The sequence below is a fragment of the Podarcis bocagei genome (assembly GCF_964188305.1).
Source record: "Podarcis bocagei genome assembly, chromosome: 5".
In the NCBI taxonomy this organism is placed as follows: domain Eukaryota; kingdom Metazoa; phylum Chordata; class Lepidosauria; order Squamata; family Lacertidae; genus Podarcis; species Podarcis bocagei.
This window is the reverse complement of record NC_138129.1, coordinates 60,201,693-60,221,524: the sequence shown is the minus strand read 5'-3', so window position 1 is coordinate 60,221,524 and position 19,832 is coordinate 60,201,693. Positions and strand designations below refer to the sequence as shown.

General features: G+C 43.5%; 2 protein-coding genes across 5 annotated transcripts in view; one reads left to right on the top strand and one right to left on the bottom strand.

Moving 5' to 3' along the window:
• The first annotated feature begins 7 nt into the window (after nucleotides 1–7).
• TTC22 (tetratricopeptide repeat domain 22) lies at nucleotides 8–16,239 on the top strand. Of its 4 annotated transcripts, none has more exons than XM_081195405.1 (9): nucleotides 8–127; nucleotides 1,481–1,585; nucleotides 3,026–3,768; nucleotides 6,509–6,564; nucleotides 9,608–9,723; nucleotides 10,124–10,242; nucleotides 11,527–11,688; nucleotides 12,354–12,506; nucleotides 13,648–15,397. In XM_081195405.1, the coding sequence occupies exons 3-9, from the start codon at nucleotides 3,208–3,210 to the stop codon at nucleotides 14,176–14,178; spliced, it is 1,698 nt and encodes a 565-aa protein (XP_081051531.1). In that variant the 5' UTR covers nucleotides 8–127; nucleotides 1,481–1,585; nucleotides 3,026–3,207; the 3' UTR covers nucleotides 14,179–15,397. The 4 variants fall into 4 exon arrangements, with proteins under 4 accessions (XP_081051531.1, XP_081051532.1, XP_081051533.1 ...); XM_081195407.1 differs by lacking the exons at nucleotides 8–127; nucleotides 1,481–1,585 and adding exons at nucleotides 591–696; nucleotides 16,093–16,239 and having other exon boundaries at nucleotides 13,648–14,146; XM_081195406.1 differs by lacking the exon at nucleotides 1,481–1,585.
• The window catches only part of LOC308587668 (lanosterol synthase-like), a gene marked incomplete at its 3' end in the record, with an annotated part of 22,559 nt that continues 18,964 nt past the window's right edge, over nucleotides 16,238–19,832 (bottom strand). Inside the window, exons 16-19 of the mRNA XM_081195390.1 lie at nucleotides 18,846–18,926; nucleotides 18,343–18,513; nucleotides 17,337–17,415; nucleotides 16,238–16,417 (exon numbers count right to left, since the gene is read on the bottom strand). Of these exons, the coding sequence (XP_081051516.1) occupies nucleotides 16,238–16,417; nucleotides 17,337–17,415; nucleotides 18,343–18,513; nucleotides 18,846–18,926 (511 nt within the window). The remainder of the gene's footprint in view (nucleotides 16,418–17,336; nucleotides 17,416–18,342; nucleotides 18,514–18,845; nucleotides 18,927–19,832) is intronic.

The following is a 19,832-nucleotide window of genomic DNA, read 5'->3' as shown; positions in this document are numbered from 1 at the left end:
AACAGGTTCTTCAGACAGCCTGATATGCTCATGAGGATTTCTCAGTGCTGAAGGCACCTGTGGTGGTTCAGTGCCAGAAATCCCATGTGGTACAAAAGGACATTGTTGTGATTTAGGGCATGTCCAGGTGATATGAGTCTTCCACAGTTTATCTCGCACTGCAAGCTGAAGTAAAAATATGGGAAAGGTTTAGGGAGTGGGAGAGGTGGTGTACAACGGTTGCTCTTTCAGGGCTGTCACCACTTGTCTTGATCGTGACATGTGGAAGGATCAGCCCCTCCATCCAACCTTCAGGAGCCAACGCCTTTCAGCTAAAGGGAGAGGCAGAGAAACAGTTGTAGTCTGCAGCCAGTCTTGCAGCAAATAAAGAATCATTTATATGTTTATGATACACCAGGATTTCTATATATTTGTATATAATATATATATATATTCTGAAGACCTTTCTGCGTGGCCTCCAGGCTAGATGACAGTAACTGAAAAGTGATAATAGTACAAAATAATACAACAACGAGGTTCCTTGACAAGGTAGTGGTGACTTATAAACTTCAGGGTGGGGAGGTGATAGTGGCAGTTATCCCTCTCCAGGCCTCAGCTGATGTGGCAGTTTCAACTGCCGCTTTTCAGAGGTTCCGTGGGGACCACAGAGGAGACTAGCACCCCCATCCATGAGAGCTCCCCAGCAACCATGACCAGGTAGTACCAGGTGTTTCAATCACTGGGAGAAAGGCATCTCCTCACACATGCAGTTAGATCAGGCATAGGCAAACTCGGCTCTCCAGATGTTTTGGGACTACAACTCCCATCATCCCTAGCTAACAGGACCAGTGGTCAGGGATGATGGGAGTTGTAGTCCCAAAACATCTGGAGGGCCTATGCCTGAATTAGACACACTGCTGTTGGGAGCAGTGAAGGATGATAACCGAAACTATCCACATCCCAGCCTGGTGGTGATGGTAGTGTGGCTGAGAGTTCAGATCAGTGGTTTGGAACCTCCAGCCCATGGAACTATTCAGGCCTGCTAGGCCTCAGAAATTGGACTGCCAAGCCATACCTACCTTTCCCATGTCTGCTGTCATATATGACATCAAGCAGGAGAAGTTCAAGCCATGAGGTCCTCATTTCTTCCTTGGTAGGGAAAACTGGCACTTTCAAAAGATGCCAAATATGAAAAGAGCCAAGTCTTGGCTGCAAAGGAAAAACCAGGAGCGCATTTCTGATTTGTTATTTGCAGCTGCAGCTTGAATTCAAGCCAGGGAGGCAAAGTAGAGTCTTCTTAAGGCGCTCCAGCTGCAAAGGGAGCTTTTTCCTTCACACCTGAAGGTACAATCACCTGATAGACAGATCCAGTTCCCCATCCCTGTTTTAGATGGAGGTAGGTAAATGGGGGTGCAATCGGAGGCTGTATCGGCTGCACTCTGATGCAAGGTTAGCAGCTACCCTACCTGCTGAAGGAATGTTTTTGTCTTCACAATACAAGCAATAAAATTCTTATGAAGACACCATCAATCTCCAGGGTTCTCCAAAGGAAACCCAAGACTACCTCTGGAACTTCCCACCCCTAGGGGAAAAGGAACAAGGAATGGTAATTTGTCTTTTATATTTCTGTGAGTTTGTGGGTGCCAGGCTCCTATAACCCCTGGATCCAGCAAGCGTTAGCATTTAATCAAGGCTGATATTGTTAAACTGGGTGCCAGACCCATTCTAACCCCTGGGCCCAGCAAGTGTTAAAATAGAAGGCAGGCTAGCTTCCTATGTTTAGGTGATGGGCCGTTAAGAGAACCAAGAAAAGGGGTTTTGTGCCAGGTGACAAATGGGTGGGGCCCCTCCTTTCCTACTTCTTAGATAGTAAGAAAGACAAAAACCAGAGATTAGACTTGAAAGTGTGTGCAATGTGACCTAAAAGTTAAGCTGCAGGCTGGACAGCCAGAGAGGCAGAGCACAATGTTTGATCTCTGCTTGAATCCAAGGCTGCAGCTTTGGGAGAAACAAGGCCCTTTTGAGACGCTAATGCTGTGAACCCCTCTATTGTAGGCTTAGGTTGTGTATAGATATGTAAGGTAGGGGAAAGCAGTGCATTTTTTTCTAAAAAAATGTTTAGGGGTACTCTCATTTTCCTACTCCTATTGAAATACTGCCCCTCAATGAGGCTAAACTTAGATTCACAAAATGTTTAGGGGTATGCATACCCCCAGAGAAAAAGCACTGGGGAAAAGTAAAGGTAAAGGACCCCTAGATGGTTAAGTCCAGTCAAAGGTGACTATGGGGTGCTGCACTCATCTCGCTTCTAGGCCGAGGGAGCTGGTGTTCATCCACAGACAGCTTTCTGGGTCATGTGGCCAGCGTGGCTAAACCGCTTCTGGCCATGATGGAAGCCAGAGGGCACGGAAGTGCCGTTTACCTTCCCAGCGCAGTGGTACCTATTTATCTTCTCGCACTGGCATGCTTTCAGACTGCTAGGTTGACAGAAGATGAGACAGCAACAGGAGCTCACCCCGCCGCGCAGGTTCGAACTGCTAACCTTCCGATCGGCAAGCCCAAGAGGCTCAGTGGTTTAGAGTCTCCGCTGTGTCTCATTTCCAAAAGGAAATGCAAACCCTGGGTAAGTTCCCGGAAACTCTGGGATCTTGCACTGCTCGGAGATTGGAGTGCTGTGCAACAATATGGTTTGTACCAGGTTGCGTCCTACTCAGTTCCAAACTTGACATTCTAAAGCATTTCTCGTAATGGGTTGGCATTATGGGTAGCTGGGGTGAAGCACCATTTGCTCTCCCTGCTGCTAGCCTTTTCAAAGGCATGTTAATAACGTACTTGAAATGCAAGTTTGTTCAAAGGAGCCGATCACTGTATTTGCCATACACCGGTAGCCTTCCAGGACCTGGAGCTTTCTCCTTTATTGACAAATGAGGGGTTGCTTAAGCAGTTCTTGTCTTTGCTTTCTGCGATTCACTGACCAAATGAGAACCCTGAACCAGCTGGTTGGCTGTGGAATGACAAGCGTTCTATTTTGCTCCTCCCTTCCCAGACTTCATGTGAATCAGCTAAACCAGAAATACAGGTAGAGAAAGAGGTGGAGGATTTCCAAAGGCAAATACCCTGAAAGGACAGTAAAACAAACAAAAAAACCACGTCTTGAATGGAAAAATAACAGGGGAAAGTAGCTGTTCGAGAGAGCCTGGAGTGATTGATATTCTTTCCAACGTGAAAATGGAAGAAGCCGAGGTGGACATTGATACTCTCATTGACGAGATGGATTACATTCCAGGTCACTTTCACTTAGATATGAACTTGAACTTTGAGTCTTCTTCACCTATGAATTTCCAAGGGAGAGACTTGAAGCTGAAACGAGAAAGCCTAACCTATGAGTTAGAGCTCGAAACTGGCTTGCAGCAGTATGCCATCAGAAACCTCCTTGGGGTCTTTTCTTTCTACCTGGAAGAAGTGGAGCAAGCCAAGGAGATTTTCCTCTGCATCTCTCAGGAGGACCCTGAGAATCTGAACGCTTGGGCCAACCTCGCCTACGTTTATGACAGGCTGAACAACGAGCAAGAAGAGGCTAGGTGCACCGAAAGACTCTCCCTCTTAATGGGCTTGGATTCAGAAGACCACAAGCCGCAAGGGGACCCCCAGCTCAGAACAGCCCGTTGCTTGGCTGAGCAGGGCTATGCTTATGCCTTCGACGTTGGGCTGGTGAACGAAGAAGAGAAGATGGAGAAACTAACCGCAGGCCTCACTCTCTACGGCAAGGCTCTTGCTTATGGGAAGCAGGTAGGCAGGCTGTTTTACCTTCTGATGTCATGTGCCATTCAATGGGTCATTCGTTGGAAGAGGGATACTAGCCAATACACATGCACACCCCTTTTCATTTTCTGTTTCAGAAGGCACACCATACCCATCTGTTGTCTAGAAATATTTTAGAAGTGTGGGTGCTGCATTAGTTGTTGTTATATATTTATTGCCTTTATATCCCAGCTTTTTCTCCAAAGAGCTCAAGGCGGCATCCATGGTCTCCCCCTCATCATTTAATCCCCACAACAACCCTGTGAGGTAGGTTAGGCATCTTAGCTGTTGATCTGTGTAGGGAAAGGTGCTTTTTTGTATGCTAGGCTATTTTGGAGGGAAACAACCCCTCTGGGAGCTGAGTCAGGCCAAGAGAAAGCTCTTCTCATTAAGAACCACCGCTTCATTTAAACCACTTGTAGCCTTCAGACACCTAATCCTGCATAAATGTGCAAGAGCAAACAAAAGGAGATGCCAATGGATAATATTGATAAGCCAACTTTTAGAATCAGAGCCTTAGATCCTCATGGCCTCTTGTGAGGCTGAGAGGCCCTTTTGTCCTGCTATGCTTCAACGGCACCTCAGTTCGATTGTGAAGCTCCCTGCTTTGGGAGGTGGCTCAGAGGGAGAGCATCTGCTTTGTGTTCAGAAGGTCCCAGGTTCAGTTCCTGGCATCTCCAAACAGGCCCCTGTCTGAAATCCTGGGGAGCTGCTGCCAGTCAGTGTTGACAATACTAAGCTAAATGGACCAATGGCCTGACTCTGTGCAAGGCAGCTTCCTATGGAGGTGTCTCGGCTCTCTATCTCCCCTGGCTTCTCACTGCTTGACCAAGACTGTTCTCTTCCAGCAGGCATTTGACCTGATGGGTCGAAGCTTTTTTGTATGTGTGTGTGGTTAATAACCATCCTGTTAGGAAAAAGCTGATACAATATGTCAGACCCATAGTCTTTGCAGCAGATGAAATGCCTATAGAATGGCTTGCACATGTGTCACAACCAGCCCATGATAGTTTTCTGGGGCATTGCTCAGACACATCAGGTTACAGCAACAGCTGCCAGCCGGGCAATGCATTCTGCTACCCTCGTTCACCACCATGAAGCTGACACACAGGTACAAAGTCAGGGCATGACACTCACCTTTCTAGCACAGTGCTGCATAGGAGCTTCAGGTCTTTAGGTTATTTTGAAAATGTGGCTTCAGAATCACAGGGAAAGGTTGGAGGAACTTAACTGTAATCACCTCATTATTATGCACTCTAAAATCATATGTTTCGAATTCTACCCCTCTAGTGACTCATTTTTTGGTTGGTCATGTCATGTTTTATGATATGCATGTACAATTTTTGTAATAAGAAAATAAAAAAACACTTTTTTAAAAAAAAGTTGGAGGACTGGAAACAGCTATGGACACTGGTGGAGGTGGGGCTTGTTTTGGTATCCTCCCAGATGGGAGAAGCATGCTGCCACAGGGGAGGGGGTAAATTTAAACAAGGATTCTGTAACTGGGCGCAACCTTGATCAATTTAAAAAATAAAATAAATCTAAGATGCTTTAGACATGTGGCTTTAAGAAAGAACCAGACATAACCAAAGATGAGGCCAATTCAAATATTGTATTTGGAATGTTCAAACCTATTAGAGAAGTGGTTGCAGTGCTCCCAAGAAGTCGCTGAACAGCCCTCTGCACCAATTTCTAACACTATCCAGTTTTCTGATTAGATGCTTTTTAAATATTCTGGACTACTTGGCTCAAGCTGTCCAAACAAAGGTGCAACCTTTTGCACACCCAGTTTATCACCCCCTGCAGCGACAGACAACAGGGAATATGCAGGTGGCTGAACTGGAGCACTGTTTGTCAAAGCAAAATGTTTGCACTGAGGGGCAGGGCTATATTTATATTTAAACTACAACTGTGCAGAGTCCAAACTTCTTAAAACATTAGAGAAAGCAGCAGCAGTGGGGGGGGACATCAAACTAACCATACTAGTAATGACAAAAGTGTTTCAGAAAATAATTGCCACCTTGAGTCACATAAAAATGTTGCTATTCTACCTGTTTTGCTCAGAGCTTCTTTTAGCTACAGCCCGTTTCCTGTTACTCATGGCTGCCCAATTAAATAAATCTTAGCTAATTAGTCTGAGTTGTTTATTGATCGATCAATCAATAATCAATTGAATGTGAATCAATGTGTATATATCAGCATATATGCAGACACACAGAGAGACAAGAAAAAGAATATGTTCTCTGGATTGTGCTCCTTGGAATTAATCCAACTGATATCAGTGGGATTTACTTCTAGAAATGAAAGAATTGGTCAGTTTTGATTTCTTTTAGTTTCCCATTTTCCCAGTCTTAAGTTCATTTCATCACATTCCTGCATCAGTTTGTGATTTTCTTGTCACCATTTAATGTGCATCTCTCCTAATATGCATTGCATTATTAATATTACATTATTGAACATGGCAAGGACAGGAGTAGCTGCCAAAGTCCTTGATTTAATGGAGCAACTGGTGTTCAGCACAGACCTGAAGGCACCTGAAGCCCATCACCTTAGAGAAGCTAAGCAGGTGGCTGGTTGGGTGGCCACTGCTTGGGAACCACATGAATGCCACCTTGGATTCCACGACCAAAGAATGGTTGGAAAATAAATAGAAGGCAATGATATTTAAAAATGTATTTGCAGGGAGGCAAATACTGCTTTTCTAAGAACTTCTCTCTCCCTCTTTCAGATCCCTTTGGAGGAGAAACGAAGCTGGTATTTCACTATGGCCACCCTGCACATCAGGTGAGGCAAGAATCCAGGATGAAAAGCCACCTCAAAGGAAACAGAAACAAGATGGGCTCCAAGGGGCAAGTCTAGAACTTTTTGTGATGGAATCCACTTAGGGCTTATCCACATTTACTTTTTGCCCCGTGCTTTCTTGGGCACAGGTCTGTGCTTCCCCGGTTCCTGTCTGAGTGCTCTATAAAAATTAGCCCGATGCTTTCCCCAGGAAAACCCAATATTTACTGCTGAATTAGAGCAAATGGTAGGGTTGCCATAGTTTTTGAGCTATTTTTAATGAAATTCGCCAAAATCTACACTACTGACGTGGGCTGCCATATGTCCAGATTTTCCCAGACATTTCAGTGATTTCTGACTATGTCCAGGAAATGGCAACTCATGTTTTCTACGGATTGGCGTTTGCTCCAATGCCAGTGAGTTTCGTGGCTGAGTGGTCCAACTAGACATCACTGCATCAGATTCCTAGCATGTTTTTCAATCATAAATTCTGCCATCTCCAGACTTGGATCAGAGGTGTGGTCCTATGATGTCCTATTCCCCTACCCTGGCTGAAATTTGTCTCACAAGGGACGAGTTGCAGGTAATGGGGGAGCAATTCAGGTCAGGAAAGCAGCATTAGAAAAGAGTTAAACAAGAAACAAAAAACTCTAACACTGCTGCCCTGATCTGAATCAGGATTCCTGTGACCGCATTTATCATTATTCATAACTGCAAGATCTCCATGAGGACATCTGATCACAGACCTCCCAGAATTATATGGTTTGATCCATAGTCCAGTGCTGTAGTCCAGCCTACGCCAAACAGGTACCTTCCAGCTGTTTTGGACTACAACTCTCCATCAACCTCAGTCAGCATGGCTGATGGGGAGTCATGGTTCAAAACAGCTCAAGGGCACCAGGTTGGCAAAGGCCACTATACCACACAAGAACTTCTGAAGTGAGTTAAGGCCCAACATGGACGAAGCATATCACTTTCAGATGCAAAAAGAAAAGGAGAAAGGCAGGTTCAGGAGGGGCAGCTGTCAGCTCTGCCCCCTGGCACAGCACGAGTCCCTAGCCTGCATTCCTATTCACTAAAGCCGGGTGCAGCCTAGGATCCAGGAAGGGCACCGCTGTTCCAGTTCCCTTGTCGGTGCCCCAGTGAAGCCTCTGCTGTCCCGCAACGCTGCTGCACCAAGAGGGGTGAACGGACTTTGCAGCAAAAAAAAAAAAATCACCCTTTACCTTTTTAGCCTTGGAAGGAAAGTTACTTACCTGGAAATTGTTAGGATATTTCCATTCCACCTTAAAAGGGAGCAGGCTGTGAGTCACAGAGTCTGCGTATTTCCTGTTCACAGGATGTTTATGTTTCTATTGCTTTCGTTTTCTCTCTGTGTCGAGACACTGACGCAGGCAGTCATGTCTTTCTTTGTTCTGATCAACGCTGAATAAAACTTGTAAATAATGCTCTCCTAAGTGCGACTTTTGCTGTGCGTTATCTGCTGATAGAGTGTGCATGAGCTCTAGAATGTGGCAAGATATTTTCTAGAAACTCATGTCGCTAACTGCTGATACTGCGTGCCTACGGGAGATCAATGGATCGTCCGGCAGACGGCTTGGGGCCATGATGGACTTTGTCTCCCTGGCAGTATCCCAACTGAAGTAGGACTTACTTCTGAGTAGATGCACTATTGCACTATTATTAGAGTTAAGCATTTGTGGATTAGGGCCTAATTTATCAGCGCTATAGCCTTAGAACCACCATAGCGCACAGGGAAATACTTATTTTGAATGAGCATAAGTACTGTTGTTAAGGCTAGGTTGAGTGGGTGGGGGGTTGTTTTCCATTTACTTCTGCTATGTTTCTTGTTGGCTGTATTTCATATACTGTGCTGGTAGGCACCTTGCACCATACAGAACTATGAACCAATCAGCATTAGATCAAAGACAACCACAGAGATTTTGATCCACGATCTTTCCTCCCTATGGGGGTTTTGTTACAAAATCAGTTACAAAATCTGTTTGTTTGTTACAAAATTTTGTTACAAAATTTTGTTACAAAATCAGAGATAAATCAATTGTCGTGGAAAGCACAGTGTCAACAATATAGACACATGAAAATTAGAAAGGACAAAGAACAATGCTTTGCAGAAAGACTTGCCAAAGCATCATTCATTACTGTATAAGGCGCAACATTTGACAAGTTTTGTGCCTTAATCTTTCCCTCCCCAGTTATGACCACTCCCAAAGCTGTTTCCCAACACTGCAACTAGCCTAGAAAAAAGCCTTCTATTGGCTACAACCAATGGCTTAGCTATAACAAGTGTTCCTTCCTATAACTGAAGTAGAAATGGTGTATTTTTTAAAAAAAGATTAATCATACTACATGGGGTAAAGTTAAAGGGACCCCTGACCATTAGGTCCAGTTGTGACTGATTCTGGGGTTGCGGTGCTCATCTCGCTTTACTGACTGAGGGAGCCGGCATACAGCTTCCGGGTCCTGTGGCCAGCATGACTAAGCCGCTTCTGGCGAACCAGAGCAGCGCACAGAAACACCGTTTACCTTCCCGCCGGAAGGTATCTACTTGCACTTTGATGTGCTTTCGAACTGCTAGGTTGGCAGGAGCTGGGTCCGAGCAATGGGCGTTCACTATATGGGGTACTATACTACAATAGACATATAATTGTAAAGTTCTTGTTAAAAATATTTTTTCTTTTCTTTTTCTTTTCTCAGTCACTCCTGTTTTCTTCACTTCTCACTTCCCTCCATGGCCCCCCATTTACACGACTTTCACCTGTGCCCCCCTTGGAATATCCTGAAGGCCCCCAGTTGAGAAACGCTCCTCAAAGGGTTATTTTGCAGCAGATGGTGGTTATTTTGGGGAACTATATATTGCATTTTATGTCTTTTGTATTTTATATTAACTGTTTTGAAATATTGCTGCCAAACCCATTGGATGGGGGTAAAACAGTGGCATTTGGAGTAAATCATTTGCTTGCCAGTTTTAGAGCTCTGTATATGCAGAACAACAAATCACAGTAGCCTTTTTCTCTCTTCACTTCAGGTTGGATGCGATGTGGATGAACAAGGGCAATGATGAGGAAAAAAGGTTGCCAGCCTTCAAAAGAACCTTGGTTTTGCTTCAGCAAGTCCTGAAGTGCTCCAGCCTACATTATAGAGGTAGGAGAAGTCACTTGCACAATCGAAACCATGTAATTACATGTGTAATTCACACATGCAGCTCTGCATCTCGCAAGACTGTTGCAACCCAGGTGTGTGTAATTGGGCTCTTCAGCTCAGCTAGCAGAAGTTCAACTGAGTCTTCATTGCTGCAATCTCCATGCCCACTGAGGCAAACTACTGTGCTCTTTATTTTCACAAGTGGTTTGTTTCATCAGCTAGGAAACCTCAGTGCTTGGTTTAAGGTGGCATAAAACGTTCCTTTGGAACTTTTCTACTATAACCCAACCTCAGTAACTGTCTGTAAATCATTTTGAATTGCTTTGGAGAAGGTAGAGTGGAATTTACAATGCCGTTTGTAATATATTGCCCTGCTTTCAATTCTGTCCTTCTCTTCTAGCCTTGGCCTGGTGCTATCTTGGGATATTGTTTGAAAGGAAATATTCCTTCTCAGATACCCCTATGGCTATTCATGACTGTGGGTACTCTGGGACAGATCCGCTCGACTGCTTTGGAAAAGTAGGTTACGAGTTGTTGGGTTTTTTTTTGGGGGGTCCTGTCTGGATGATACCATGGGCCCCTATCGGGGGGGGGGGGTAGAATGCATAAGAACAAGCTTTCCAAACCAGTTCCTTTGTCAGGTTAATGGCTTTACCTGGCTAGTTAAGGACCATGATTTAGCACAATCAAAGAAGTTGCTCTGTACCATAAAACAAATGGGTGAGATTTTTCCCACACACCCCTCACCCAGCTGCAGGGCTGGATTAACCATTAAGCAAAATGGGGGGGGGGGCACCACAGAAATTTTCCTTTGATGGGTTTTTAACATTAATAGTCACAAATTGCTCAGCTGAGCTTCCATTTTCTCACTTGAAGTACCTTATATAAAAAATCCCAACAGAACAACTATGCAATAAGGCAGTCTGGGTGCCTTATTTCTACTAAGTTTAGAAGCAGATGTGTTGCGTAAGGTTAGTTTTGAGGATCTGATCAAAGACTTAGCAATTAGAAAAAGTAGGAGAAAAATTTGTCAAATATAAATAAAGTGGAAGTACTGTATACAAAAGTATACAAAAAGTATGCAAAAATAAACATTGTTTTCCACCTTGCTGTGGGTTTTGTTTCATTTTGAAAGATAAAATGTTATTTTACTGTTTATTACTGTTTATATTTTGAATAAGATATATATGGAGGCCCTCTAAATTATCTTAATCTGGCCCTGCCCTGCTGCTAGCAGAACGATAGCCAGAGTGGGTGGAGCTGCAAAGCTGAAGCTAGAAGCTGCAGAGAGAGATGTATTTGGCCTGTGCTAGATCCAAAGCTGTGGCCAGTGAAGAAGCAAGATCTGTTGGGGTGTTAATGCTGTGAGTGTTTCAAGTGGTGCTAATTATAATTATGGATGTATGCGGGTGTATTATAAAACAAAGACCCCTTCTACCCTTGAGGATGAACACAAAACTAGAATTCGTTGACTCTGGGTGTACCTATTATTGGCTTCCCTGTCTTTCCCCCTTTCCAATGGGTGCCAGCTACCACTTGCTTATGAGTAGATATATATAAGGCAGTGCTGTAATTGACAGAAGGGAAGAGATGCCCTCTTTTGCTCATTTCCTTCTCATCCAGAGCAAGGTGCCACCTCAATTCACGTCCTCACACACTTCAGTCCTTCCAAAGGGCATAATGTACAATGGCGGCCAAGCTGAATGTTGACACATAAATTTCTCCTTTCATTGCCCATTGTTCAACAGAGCAAGGAGAAGTTCACTAATGGAACAATGTATTGTGGATTTGTTTGTTTTTAAGGCAATAGAGATAGCTAGAGAAAACCCACTGGTTCTGAACCGCCTTGCAAAAATCTTCCACTTCCTTGGCAAGCAAGAGATGGCAATGGCAGTCTGCAACATGGCCTTAGATGTGCTGCCAGATCCAGTACTTAACTGGCAGGCATATTGCATGCGTGCCAAGGTATGTATTTCTCCTTTAAAAACAAGGCCTTTGTAACATACAAGTGCTATGGGAGACCAGCTGGGGGTTGTTGCTTTTTTGTATTACTAGGGGCAGGGGTGGTGGTGTCTGTCAGCATTGTGCTTCCTGCCTTGGTCCATCTAGCTTAGTAATATCTGTGTCTATTTGATATAAGCTGTTTATTTTAAAGTTATTGTGACTTTTTTGTATTGGATCAGATTGTTATTAAGTATGCAATCTTTGTTGTCCCATTTTGTTACCTCTTCAGCTTGTAAACCACCTTGTGTATAGTAATTATAGGTGGTATACAAATTAAAAGTGAATGAAGGGCAGTATCTGGCAGAGGCAGTAATTTACTGATTTAGACTCTGAACTTAATGGACTTATGGGAGGGGGCTTCAGATGGTCGTATGCATTACTTCACTTACTTCCATATGTGGTGAGTCAGCCTTGCTGTGTCTGAGGCCTCCCCTTCTCATTCTGAGGAATGGGGGGGTCCCACACTTCAGCCCCAAAATCCTACCTTGATGGTACCACTGGGTCTTTCCAAGCTCTGAGCCCTGAGACCCTTTTAACAAGAGAGGTTGGGGAATAGAGAACAGTCATACAAACTAATGTGTAAGGAGGGGAGGGCAAAAAATAGTTTAATAGCTCTTTATTTTTAGATGCTGCTTAAACTATATTTGCGTGATTTGGATCGTGTGAAGATGGGCCTGGGAGGAATGCCAGACCAGAGAAACCTCTCTGATGCCAAAGCTGATCTTGAGAACGTCATGAAGGTGCATCCGTGTCTGAAGACTTACCTTGACCTAGGCCAGGTGAGTGAAAGCAACCACCTTGTCCAGACATATTCATTGTCTTCACTTTAGTTTATCTGTATGTTAATAAAAGTGTTGTTGTTCATTCAGGCTTTAACAGGGCTAAGGCTGCATTCTTAATTTCAGTACCTTGGAAGCGAGCGTTATTTGAATCCAATAGTATTTTTGAGTAAACATTGTTAGCATTGCACTTTTTAATTATTTAATTTTAGTGTTAATTCTAGAGAGATCTGAGAAATGTAATCAGAATGTGATGAGAGCATATCCATTTTTAACCACTAGTAACATCTTGAGAAGTTCCTGTATGTGCATGGATCTCTGAAGGGATGAGCAACATAAGGAGCTATTCTGAACTTTCAGTTCGACTACTTGCTATGGTTTTATTTGGTGTGACTCACCCACAAGCCAGGTGCTTGGGAGGAAGCCTTGTTGAAGTGGCCATAGTTTGTGAATCTTTTGTTCCCTTCTCTAAAATAATACATTAATTTAATAGAAAGTTCCTGCCTAGCAGCCTACTTAACCAACTCAAGGTTCCAATGGTGTTGACCTATGTAAAGCCCTGACGTTGCCCTGGAATAGCTTTGTCTCTGTGGGGTGAGCTCTCTCCCTCAACTTGCCCATTCTGAGGGGAAAATGCTTTCAGATAAAAAATGAAGAGCTGAATGTCACTGAGGTCCTGTTTTAGTTTCTTTAATGATTGATCATACAGGGGCTTCTTGACTATAACTCTGTTATTACACAGCCTCACTGTTAACACACAGCCTCACTCTACAAGCTTTTAAGAAAGGGAGGGGAAACCTATGGCCCTCCAGATGTTGCTGGACTACAACTCCCATCATGCCTCACCATTGGCCATTGCTGGCAGGAAATGCAGTCTAACAACTACCGGAGTGCCACAGGTCCCGCCCCTCCCCCTCCCCCCCCCCGTGCTTTAAGAGAAAGTACAAGATATTCAAGGGGAAAAAAATATGGTTCATTACCATTATATTAAAAAATGTATTTTCTGGCTGTTACTCAACAGTGAACATTTATGGATTTGTTTTCTGCAAGCTGTAAGCCATCTTTGTTCTTTTGACATGTTTGTTTAAATAAATACTGAGTGTTCCTCCTTTCCCTCCCTGCCCATCCACTGCTCTTCTAGGTATGTTACTACATGGGAGTAGATGCCATGCAGGAACTTTTACTTGTAGATGAAAATGCCGTGAACAATGCCCTCGTGTTCTTTGCTAAAGCCATGGAATTAGACCTGGGGAATGTTTTGCCTGAAATCCAGCTGCTGAGGGGGAAATGCCTTCGGATAAAAAATGAAGACCTGAATGCCATGGAATGCTTCAAGCAGGCAATAGAGCTGGATGGTGTGGGTTCTGTTTACACAGAGAGCTTCCGTTGCTTAATGGAAATGCTGCTTGCCTTGTTCAGTCAGAAGAGGATGAATACAGAGATGCTGATGAAGGAAGTAGAGTTGTGGGTGAAGAAGGCTGAGGAGAAATATCCCAAACAGCGAGTGCAGCAGGAGCTTAGGCTAGTGTGTCGTCACTACACAGCTGAGGTACTTGAGCTCTCCAAAGCCATGGTGGCCAGAGGGAAGACTGAGCTGGTAAAATTGCTCTTTGAGACCATGAAGTGTGACTTTAACAAAGGTAGACGGAATGAACGCTCACTCTCCTTTTGAATGGCTGGTTTGCTTTTCAGCCACGTGGCATAGAAAGAGGTTTAGCTCTCCCCATAGTTTGCGGAAAGAATTATGAAAAGCTATATAATAAAATGTGATACCTTCTAGAGCACCCACCAAGTATTATTCTCCCATATACATGGAGGCGTCGAGGTATGTGTGCTCATATTAAAAAATGAGCATGCTTAATTTTTTCCAAAGCAAAACATTAAACAAGCTCAAAACGTTTACACTATGTATGTATGCATAGCACACAGAAGCAGGTCAACAGGAGGTAAAATAGCCTTCATTTATTACTGGGAAGCAGGTAAGGTGTAAGTGATTTACAGCAACACTCTGATTTTTAAAAATTGGCAACGAGAAATTTCAAGGTATATCTGGCAGGGTAAGAAGCCGAGGATAAAATTTAAGATATTGACAGACGCTAAAGAAAGAGGAGGCTTCGCCCTGCCAGACTTGAAATTGTATTATGAAGCATCTTGCCTCTGTTGGTTGAAGGAATGGATAAAATTAGAAGACACGGATGTGTTAGATCTGGAAGATTTTGATAATAGATTTGGGTGGCACGCGTATTTGTGGTATGACAAGAAACGGGTACATAAAGGTTTTGAAAATCACATAAGAAGGTCTCTGATTGAAGTGTGGAAAAGATATAAAAACTTGTTGGAACAAAAAAACTCCATATTGGTTGTCGCCATTGGAGGCGATGAGTGTGAAGAAAGTCAATATGACAGGGGGTTGGGTGACATATGAGAAGTTAATGTGTAAAAGCGAAGGAAAATGGAAAATGAGATTATTTGAAGAAGTCAAGGATTATGTGAATGACTGGCTGCACTTTTTTCAAATTAATGAGATGTTCAGAAAAGATCTAAATCAGAGGGGTTTTGCTGATAAAGAATCAAAATTTCAGACAGAAATACTGAATAATGACTACAAGATTTTAGCAAAAATGTATAAGATATTATTGGAATGGTGCACGAAGGATGAGGAGGTAAAATCAGTTATGATTGATTGGGCCAAAGATATGGGGCTCAACCATCAAAACTTAATGTGACCAGATATTGATACTTATGTCCTTGCTTTGGATATATACATTCATTTAACTTAATTGTAGCAACCTAGGGATGTGCTCTTCCGTTTGGAAGAAAACCACCACCATCACCCCATATTTTTCACTTAATGAAAAAGAGATATAATAGCAAATGTTTATTTAGAATTTTTTAAAAAAACAAGAATATGTAGGTACCTGTTTGGTTTTGTCTGTTGAAAATATAGAATGAAAGCCTCCAAATTCACTATATTTTGTTGTTAGGTATGTTTTACATTTTCTGCACCTGCCTTTGAATCAATCGTTGTCTTCACATATCATGTGGGCTTCTTGCTAGGCCACATATTGAACTCACAGAATGGATTAATTCTGAACGGATTGTGGGGCTGTTCTTTTGCCACATTTCCAGAGCAATTAATTAAAACCACCAGATATGTTAACAGTCATATTCAGAATCACATATTCCGTAACTTATTTACTGATCTTATCAAGTATGCAACCCATGGGTGCCAACTTCCTGAGACCCTGCATGGCTGAGCACCTACAAAATTCCCCATATAGAGGACGGGAACCCACACATTTCAGTGCCAAGGCCATACACGCTGCATGGCACCCATGGCCACGGCACCAAGCTGGAACTCCTGTGCAACCAGTTACATTGGTGCTGCTATTCTGAGATATACTCACTGCATTTAAATAATGAATTTCTTGCGGGACTCTCCAAATAGCCAACACCTGTTGATTCATGCTTGGACATTAGCTCATGTGATAGTTTAAGCTGTTCCTGGTCGCAAGACATGTTGTTAGCCTGGCAAGGAAAAGACAGTCTCTAAATTGTCAATGCGTCCTTCATTCTGATCTTATAGGAATGTTTCAAGTGATCTAATGTGGCATTATAATAGAAGAAAAACAGCACATGCTACACGGCGAATATCAGCCAAGAGAGAAAAGCACTGGGTGATGTTGAGAAGGATGAAACCCAAGCTCTCAGGAATGACACTGCACCTCTGCTCAGCACCTTCCATTCTGACTCTGCTCTGAATGCACAGATCCATTCTTCAGGAGTCCTTTAGCGACAGGGCTGCTGGGATATAGCCGAGTAAAGCGGGCAAGTGCAAAGATAGGGAAGATAATTCGGTAGGCATTGTAATGCAGAGTACCAGCTTTGTAGAATGCTGTAGCGATATCACCCTGAGGAGAGGCAAAAGAGAAATTCCTGAACAACCTACGTGCAGTCTTCTGTCCTGACTTCATGGTGACTAAATTCCATCTGAGATTCCAGTTGTATGATCACTGCAACCTCTTTTAAGAGCATCTGTCACATACAGTATAACCGAGCTTTTATTTGGCAAACAAAACTCTGGAAGCAGGAATCAGAGACCAGAGCCAATTAAAATGTAGGAAAGGCGACTAAAGACATTGTAGCATCTCAGGCAGAATATCTAAATGGTTCCATGATTAAAAAATAAAATAATTAACTGGCAGTCTATGGCTTTTTAAAGGCACCCCTCTGGCCTGCCACATGTATGTAACAGTAGGGCCAGCTGTGTCCTGTGCTCTGATACCACACAAACTCAATCCTGATGGCACATTTTGATGCCACAACAGTAACAAGACAGGTGCATGAATCACTTGGGTGCCTAAGGCAACAGAATACTTCCCACAGGAACATCAGAGTGTTCAATAGAGGGAGAACATGGGAAGCACTTGTAAGATCTCACCTGCCAATGCCACAGAAGTGCCCATGTGTGTCCACAATACATTGCAGCCATGTACGAGAAGCACCTTTATGACAACAATGCCAATGAGAGTACATTCTGATCTGCCTCATTCAGTAAGTGAGGGGTGGATAACCTTTGGTCCTCCAAACATTGCTGAATTGCAACTCCCATCATCCCTGTCTATTGCCTGTGTAGGCTGGAAGGCAACAATTTAGCCACCCCCACTCTCAGTACTTGGTGGGAAATGCTCTGCGTTCATTCATTTTACATATATTTGGAGAACATGATCCATTTCATAGGTGGCTGAAATATACTGTTTCTGTAAACCTTTAAATTATATTGCTATGAGGATATTTGATTAGGAAAAGAAATTAAAAGTATTAACACACCTGAGGCCACTCCCCAATCGATGTCTGTCTGTCAATCAAAACTTGTATTCCTCTTTCCAGAACCCGAACATCAGGATATCTGCAATGCCACAAGAATACTGGACATTAGTTTTGTTATCAGCACCCAGTGAGGGCTGGGGGCTGGAGCGAGGGGAAAGCCTATCAGTTTTCTCCTGGGAAGAAGCTTATATGACTACAATTTCTTTTTAAAAGAAAGAAACCCTCATGGGCTCACAGAAACTCAATGGGTCCCCCTAGGGGAAAGACCTGTAAGTGCATGAGTCCACACAAGTTCCAAAAAGTGAAGCAGCTAAAGAAATGAAATTTCTCCAATTATTTCAATTGTTTGGACTAAGAAGCACCTGAGAACATCTACATACCAAGCTGCAGGAAAATTCAGTCCTCTGTAAGTTTACAAAAGCTAGCTATGCAGCATGAGGGACACAACATGTGAGCGGGAAGTCTGTGGCCTGTTTTTCCATAGGTTTTCAAAGGAGTAATGGCACCCAACGAAAATAAGCACAACCAAAGATACTTCCAGAAGGAGGTCCTCTTGTGATGGAGGATTAGGCTGCAAACACACCGTAGGTTTAGAGCAAATTACTTCCGACAAGGAATCCTGGGAACTGCAGCACTGTGAAGGATAAAGTACAGTTCCCAGGATTCTCTAGGGAAAGTCATGTGCTTTAAAGGTACACAGCTCACTGCTTTTGGGTGCTGGTAGCTCCATCTCCCACGGCTAGCCTGCTTCAGCCAACAGATCCAGAACAAATTTATGCAAGTGATGCAATGCACTCATAGTGAATGGATAATGTGCTTTTGTGAAAAAGACTTTGGAGGAAATGAACTTGGGGCAGATCAGCCCCCTCTTGCCAAACCCCATGAACTTAGAAGCATGTTTCTTTAGCACGCCTTAATTGGTTTGTCTAGCTGCTGCAGAAACCACTTGGGCAAAAGCAGACAGAAGTCTTTGCTAAGGTAGGTAACTGCCATCTTCTGTGCTTACCTAACAGCCATCAGCCCCAACAGAGCCCAGGAGGTTTGGTGGATCTGGGAAACAGTGTGCTGAATATATTTGCGAAACCTGTAGGATTCAAATTCCTCTCCCCAGCCACCGTCTTCCATTTGCTTGGAGACTAAGAATTCACAGGCTTTGGTCACTTCCTTGCATGCCTCCCTAGAAAATATGAGAGGGGAGAGAGAGAAAATAGTCCATGAGGTGCCTCATTGGGTTTTGTTCCACTGTTGGCCTTGACTGCATCCAAAGAATCTCATGCACAATTACCTGCAGGTAAGGCCCACCAAGCTCAGCTGGATTTACTTCTGAGTAAGCATGCATTGGGGCTGGCGCTGTCAATATTATATGCACATGACTCCTCTGCCTTTGATATTTTGGGTGGAGGAGCCTGACAGTCTCTCCACTTCACACCCCTGAAGCTCAGCTCCATCAAGGGCTCCCAGCAGAGCAACATTCATAGTAATGTTCTACCCGAAAGGCTGCTTACTCACCCACCACGGTAGATGTATCCCATACATGCAAATGCCTCTAGTCCAAACCAGGTGCCATATGTGAAGCATACACCCCATCGCCTGTCAGGGAGGAAAAACCCATCAGCTGCTGAATGAAAGATACTGAGACAAATGAGAGACTACACCCTTTGAGTATGCCCTTTCATTCACTGTTTGTTTCATAGAATCATAGAGGTGGAAGGGACCATGAGGGTCATCTAGTCCATGGGAAGGCAAACTAAGGCCCAGGGGTCGGATCCGGCCCAATCGCCTTCTAAATCTGGCCGCTGACGGTCCAGGAATCAGCATGTTTTTACATGAGTAGTATGTCTCCTTTTATTTAAAATGCATCTCTGGGTTATTTGTGGGGAATAGGAATTCGTTCTCCCCCCCCCCCACAAAAAAAATATAGTCTGGCCCCCCACAAGTCTAGGGGACTGCTGAAAAAGTTTGCTGACCCCTGATCTAGTCCAACCCCCTGCAATGCGAGAATCTCTTGAATTTCATGTTCCTAGTCAAAGTCAGAATCTCTTATTGCTATATAACTTGTTATTTTATTATTTTCTTCTTGTACATTTAACTAGATCTAATTTATATAACCAGTTATTTTTCTTACTGGCTGTAGATCTAAGGGTGTGAATTCTCATGATGACTCATGAAGGGATCAGTATGGGATCAGTACATAGTGTTACCAACAGTACAGTATGTTTTCTCTCTAAGCCTAATGACAATGTGAAGGTTTCTGCAACTACCTAATGCAACTACATTGTTAAAAGACTGCTCAGTTGAACGGTCACAAAATCCTGTCTCAGAACAGACATAGATTTACTGAGGGTGGAAAAAGCTGCTGATGCCTAGATATTGGTAGTACATTTTAGGTTGCTGGTTTCAAATCACTCCTCAGACAGGCTAACATCAGTTATTTGTTGTGAAGAAGACCCCTAACTGCCCTCTTAGCTGTCACATGCTGAATTTGCCTATTTCATG

Coding starts and splice junctions, on each gene's coding strand:
- TTC22 (XM_081195406.1), top strand. CDS start 3,208: ATGGAAGAAGCCGAGGTGGACATTGATACTCTCATTGACGAGATGGAT. Junction 3,769..6,508: donor CTCTTGCTTATGGGAAGCAG/GTAGGCAGGCTG, acceptor TCCCTCTTTCAG/ATCCCTTTGGAGGAGAAACG. Junction 9,724..10,123: donor CTCCAGCCTACATTATAGAG/GTAGGAGAAGTC, acceptor CTTCTCTTCTAG/CCTTGGCCTGGTGCTATCTT.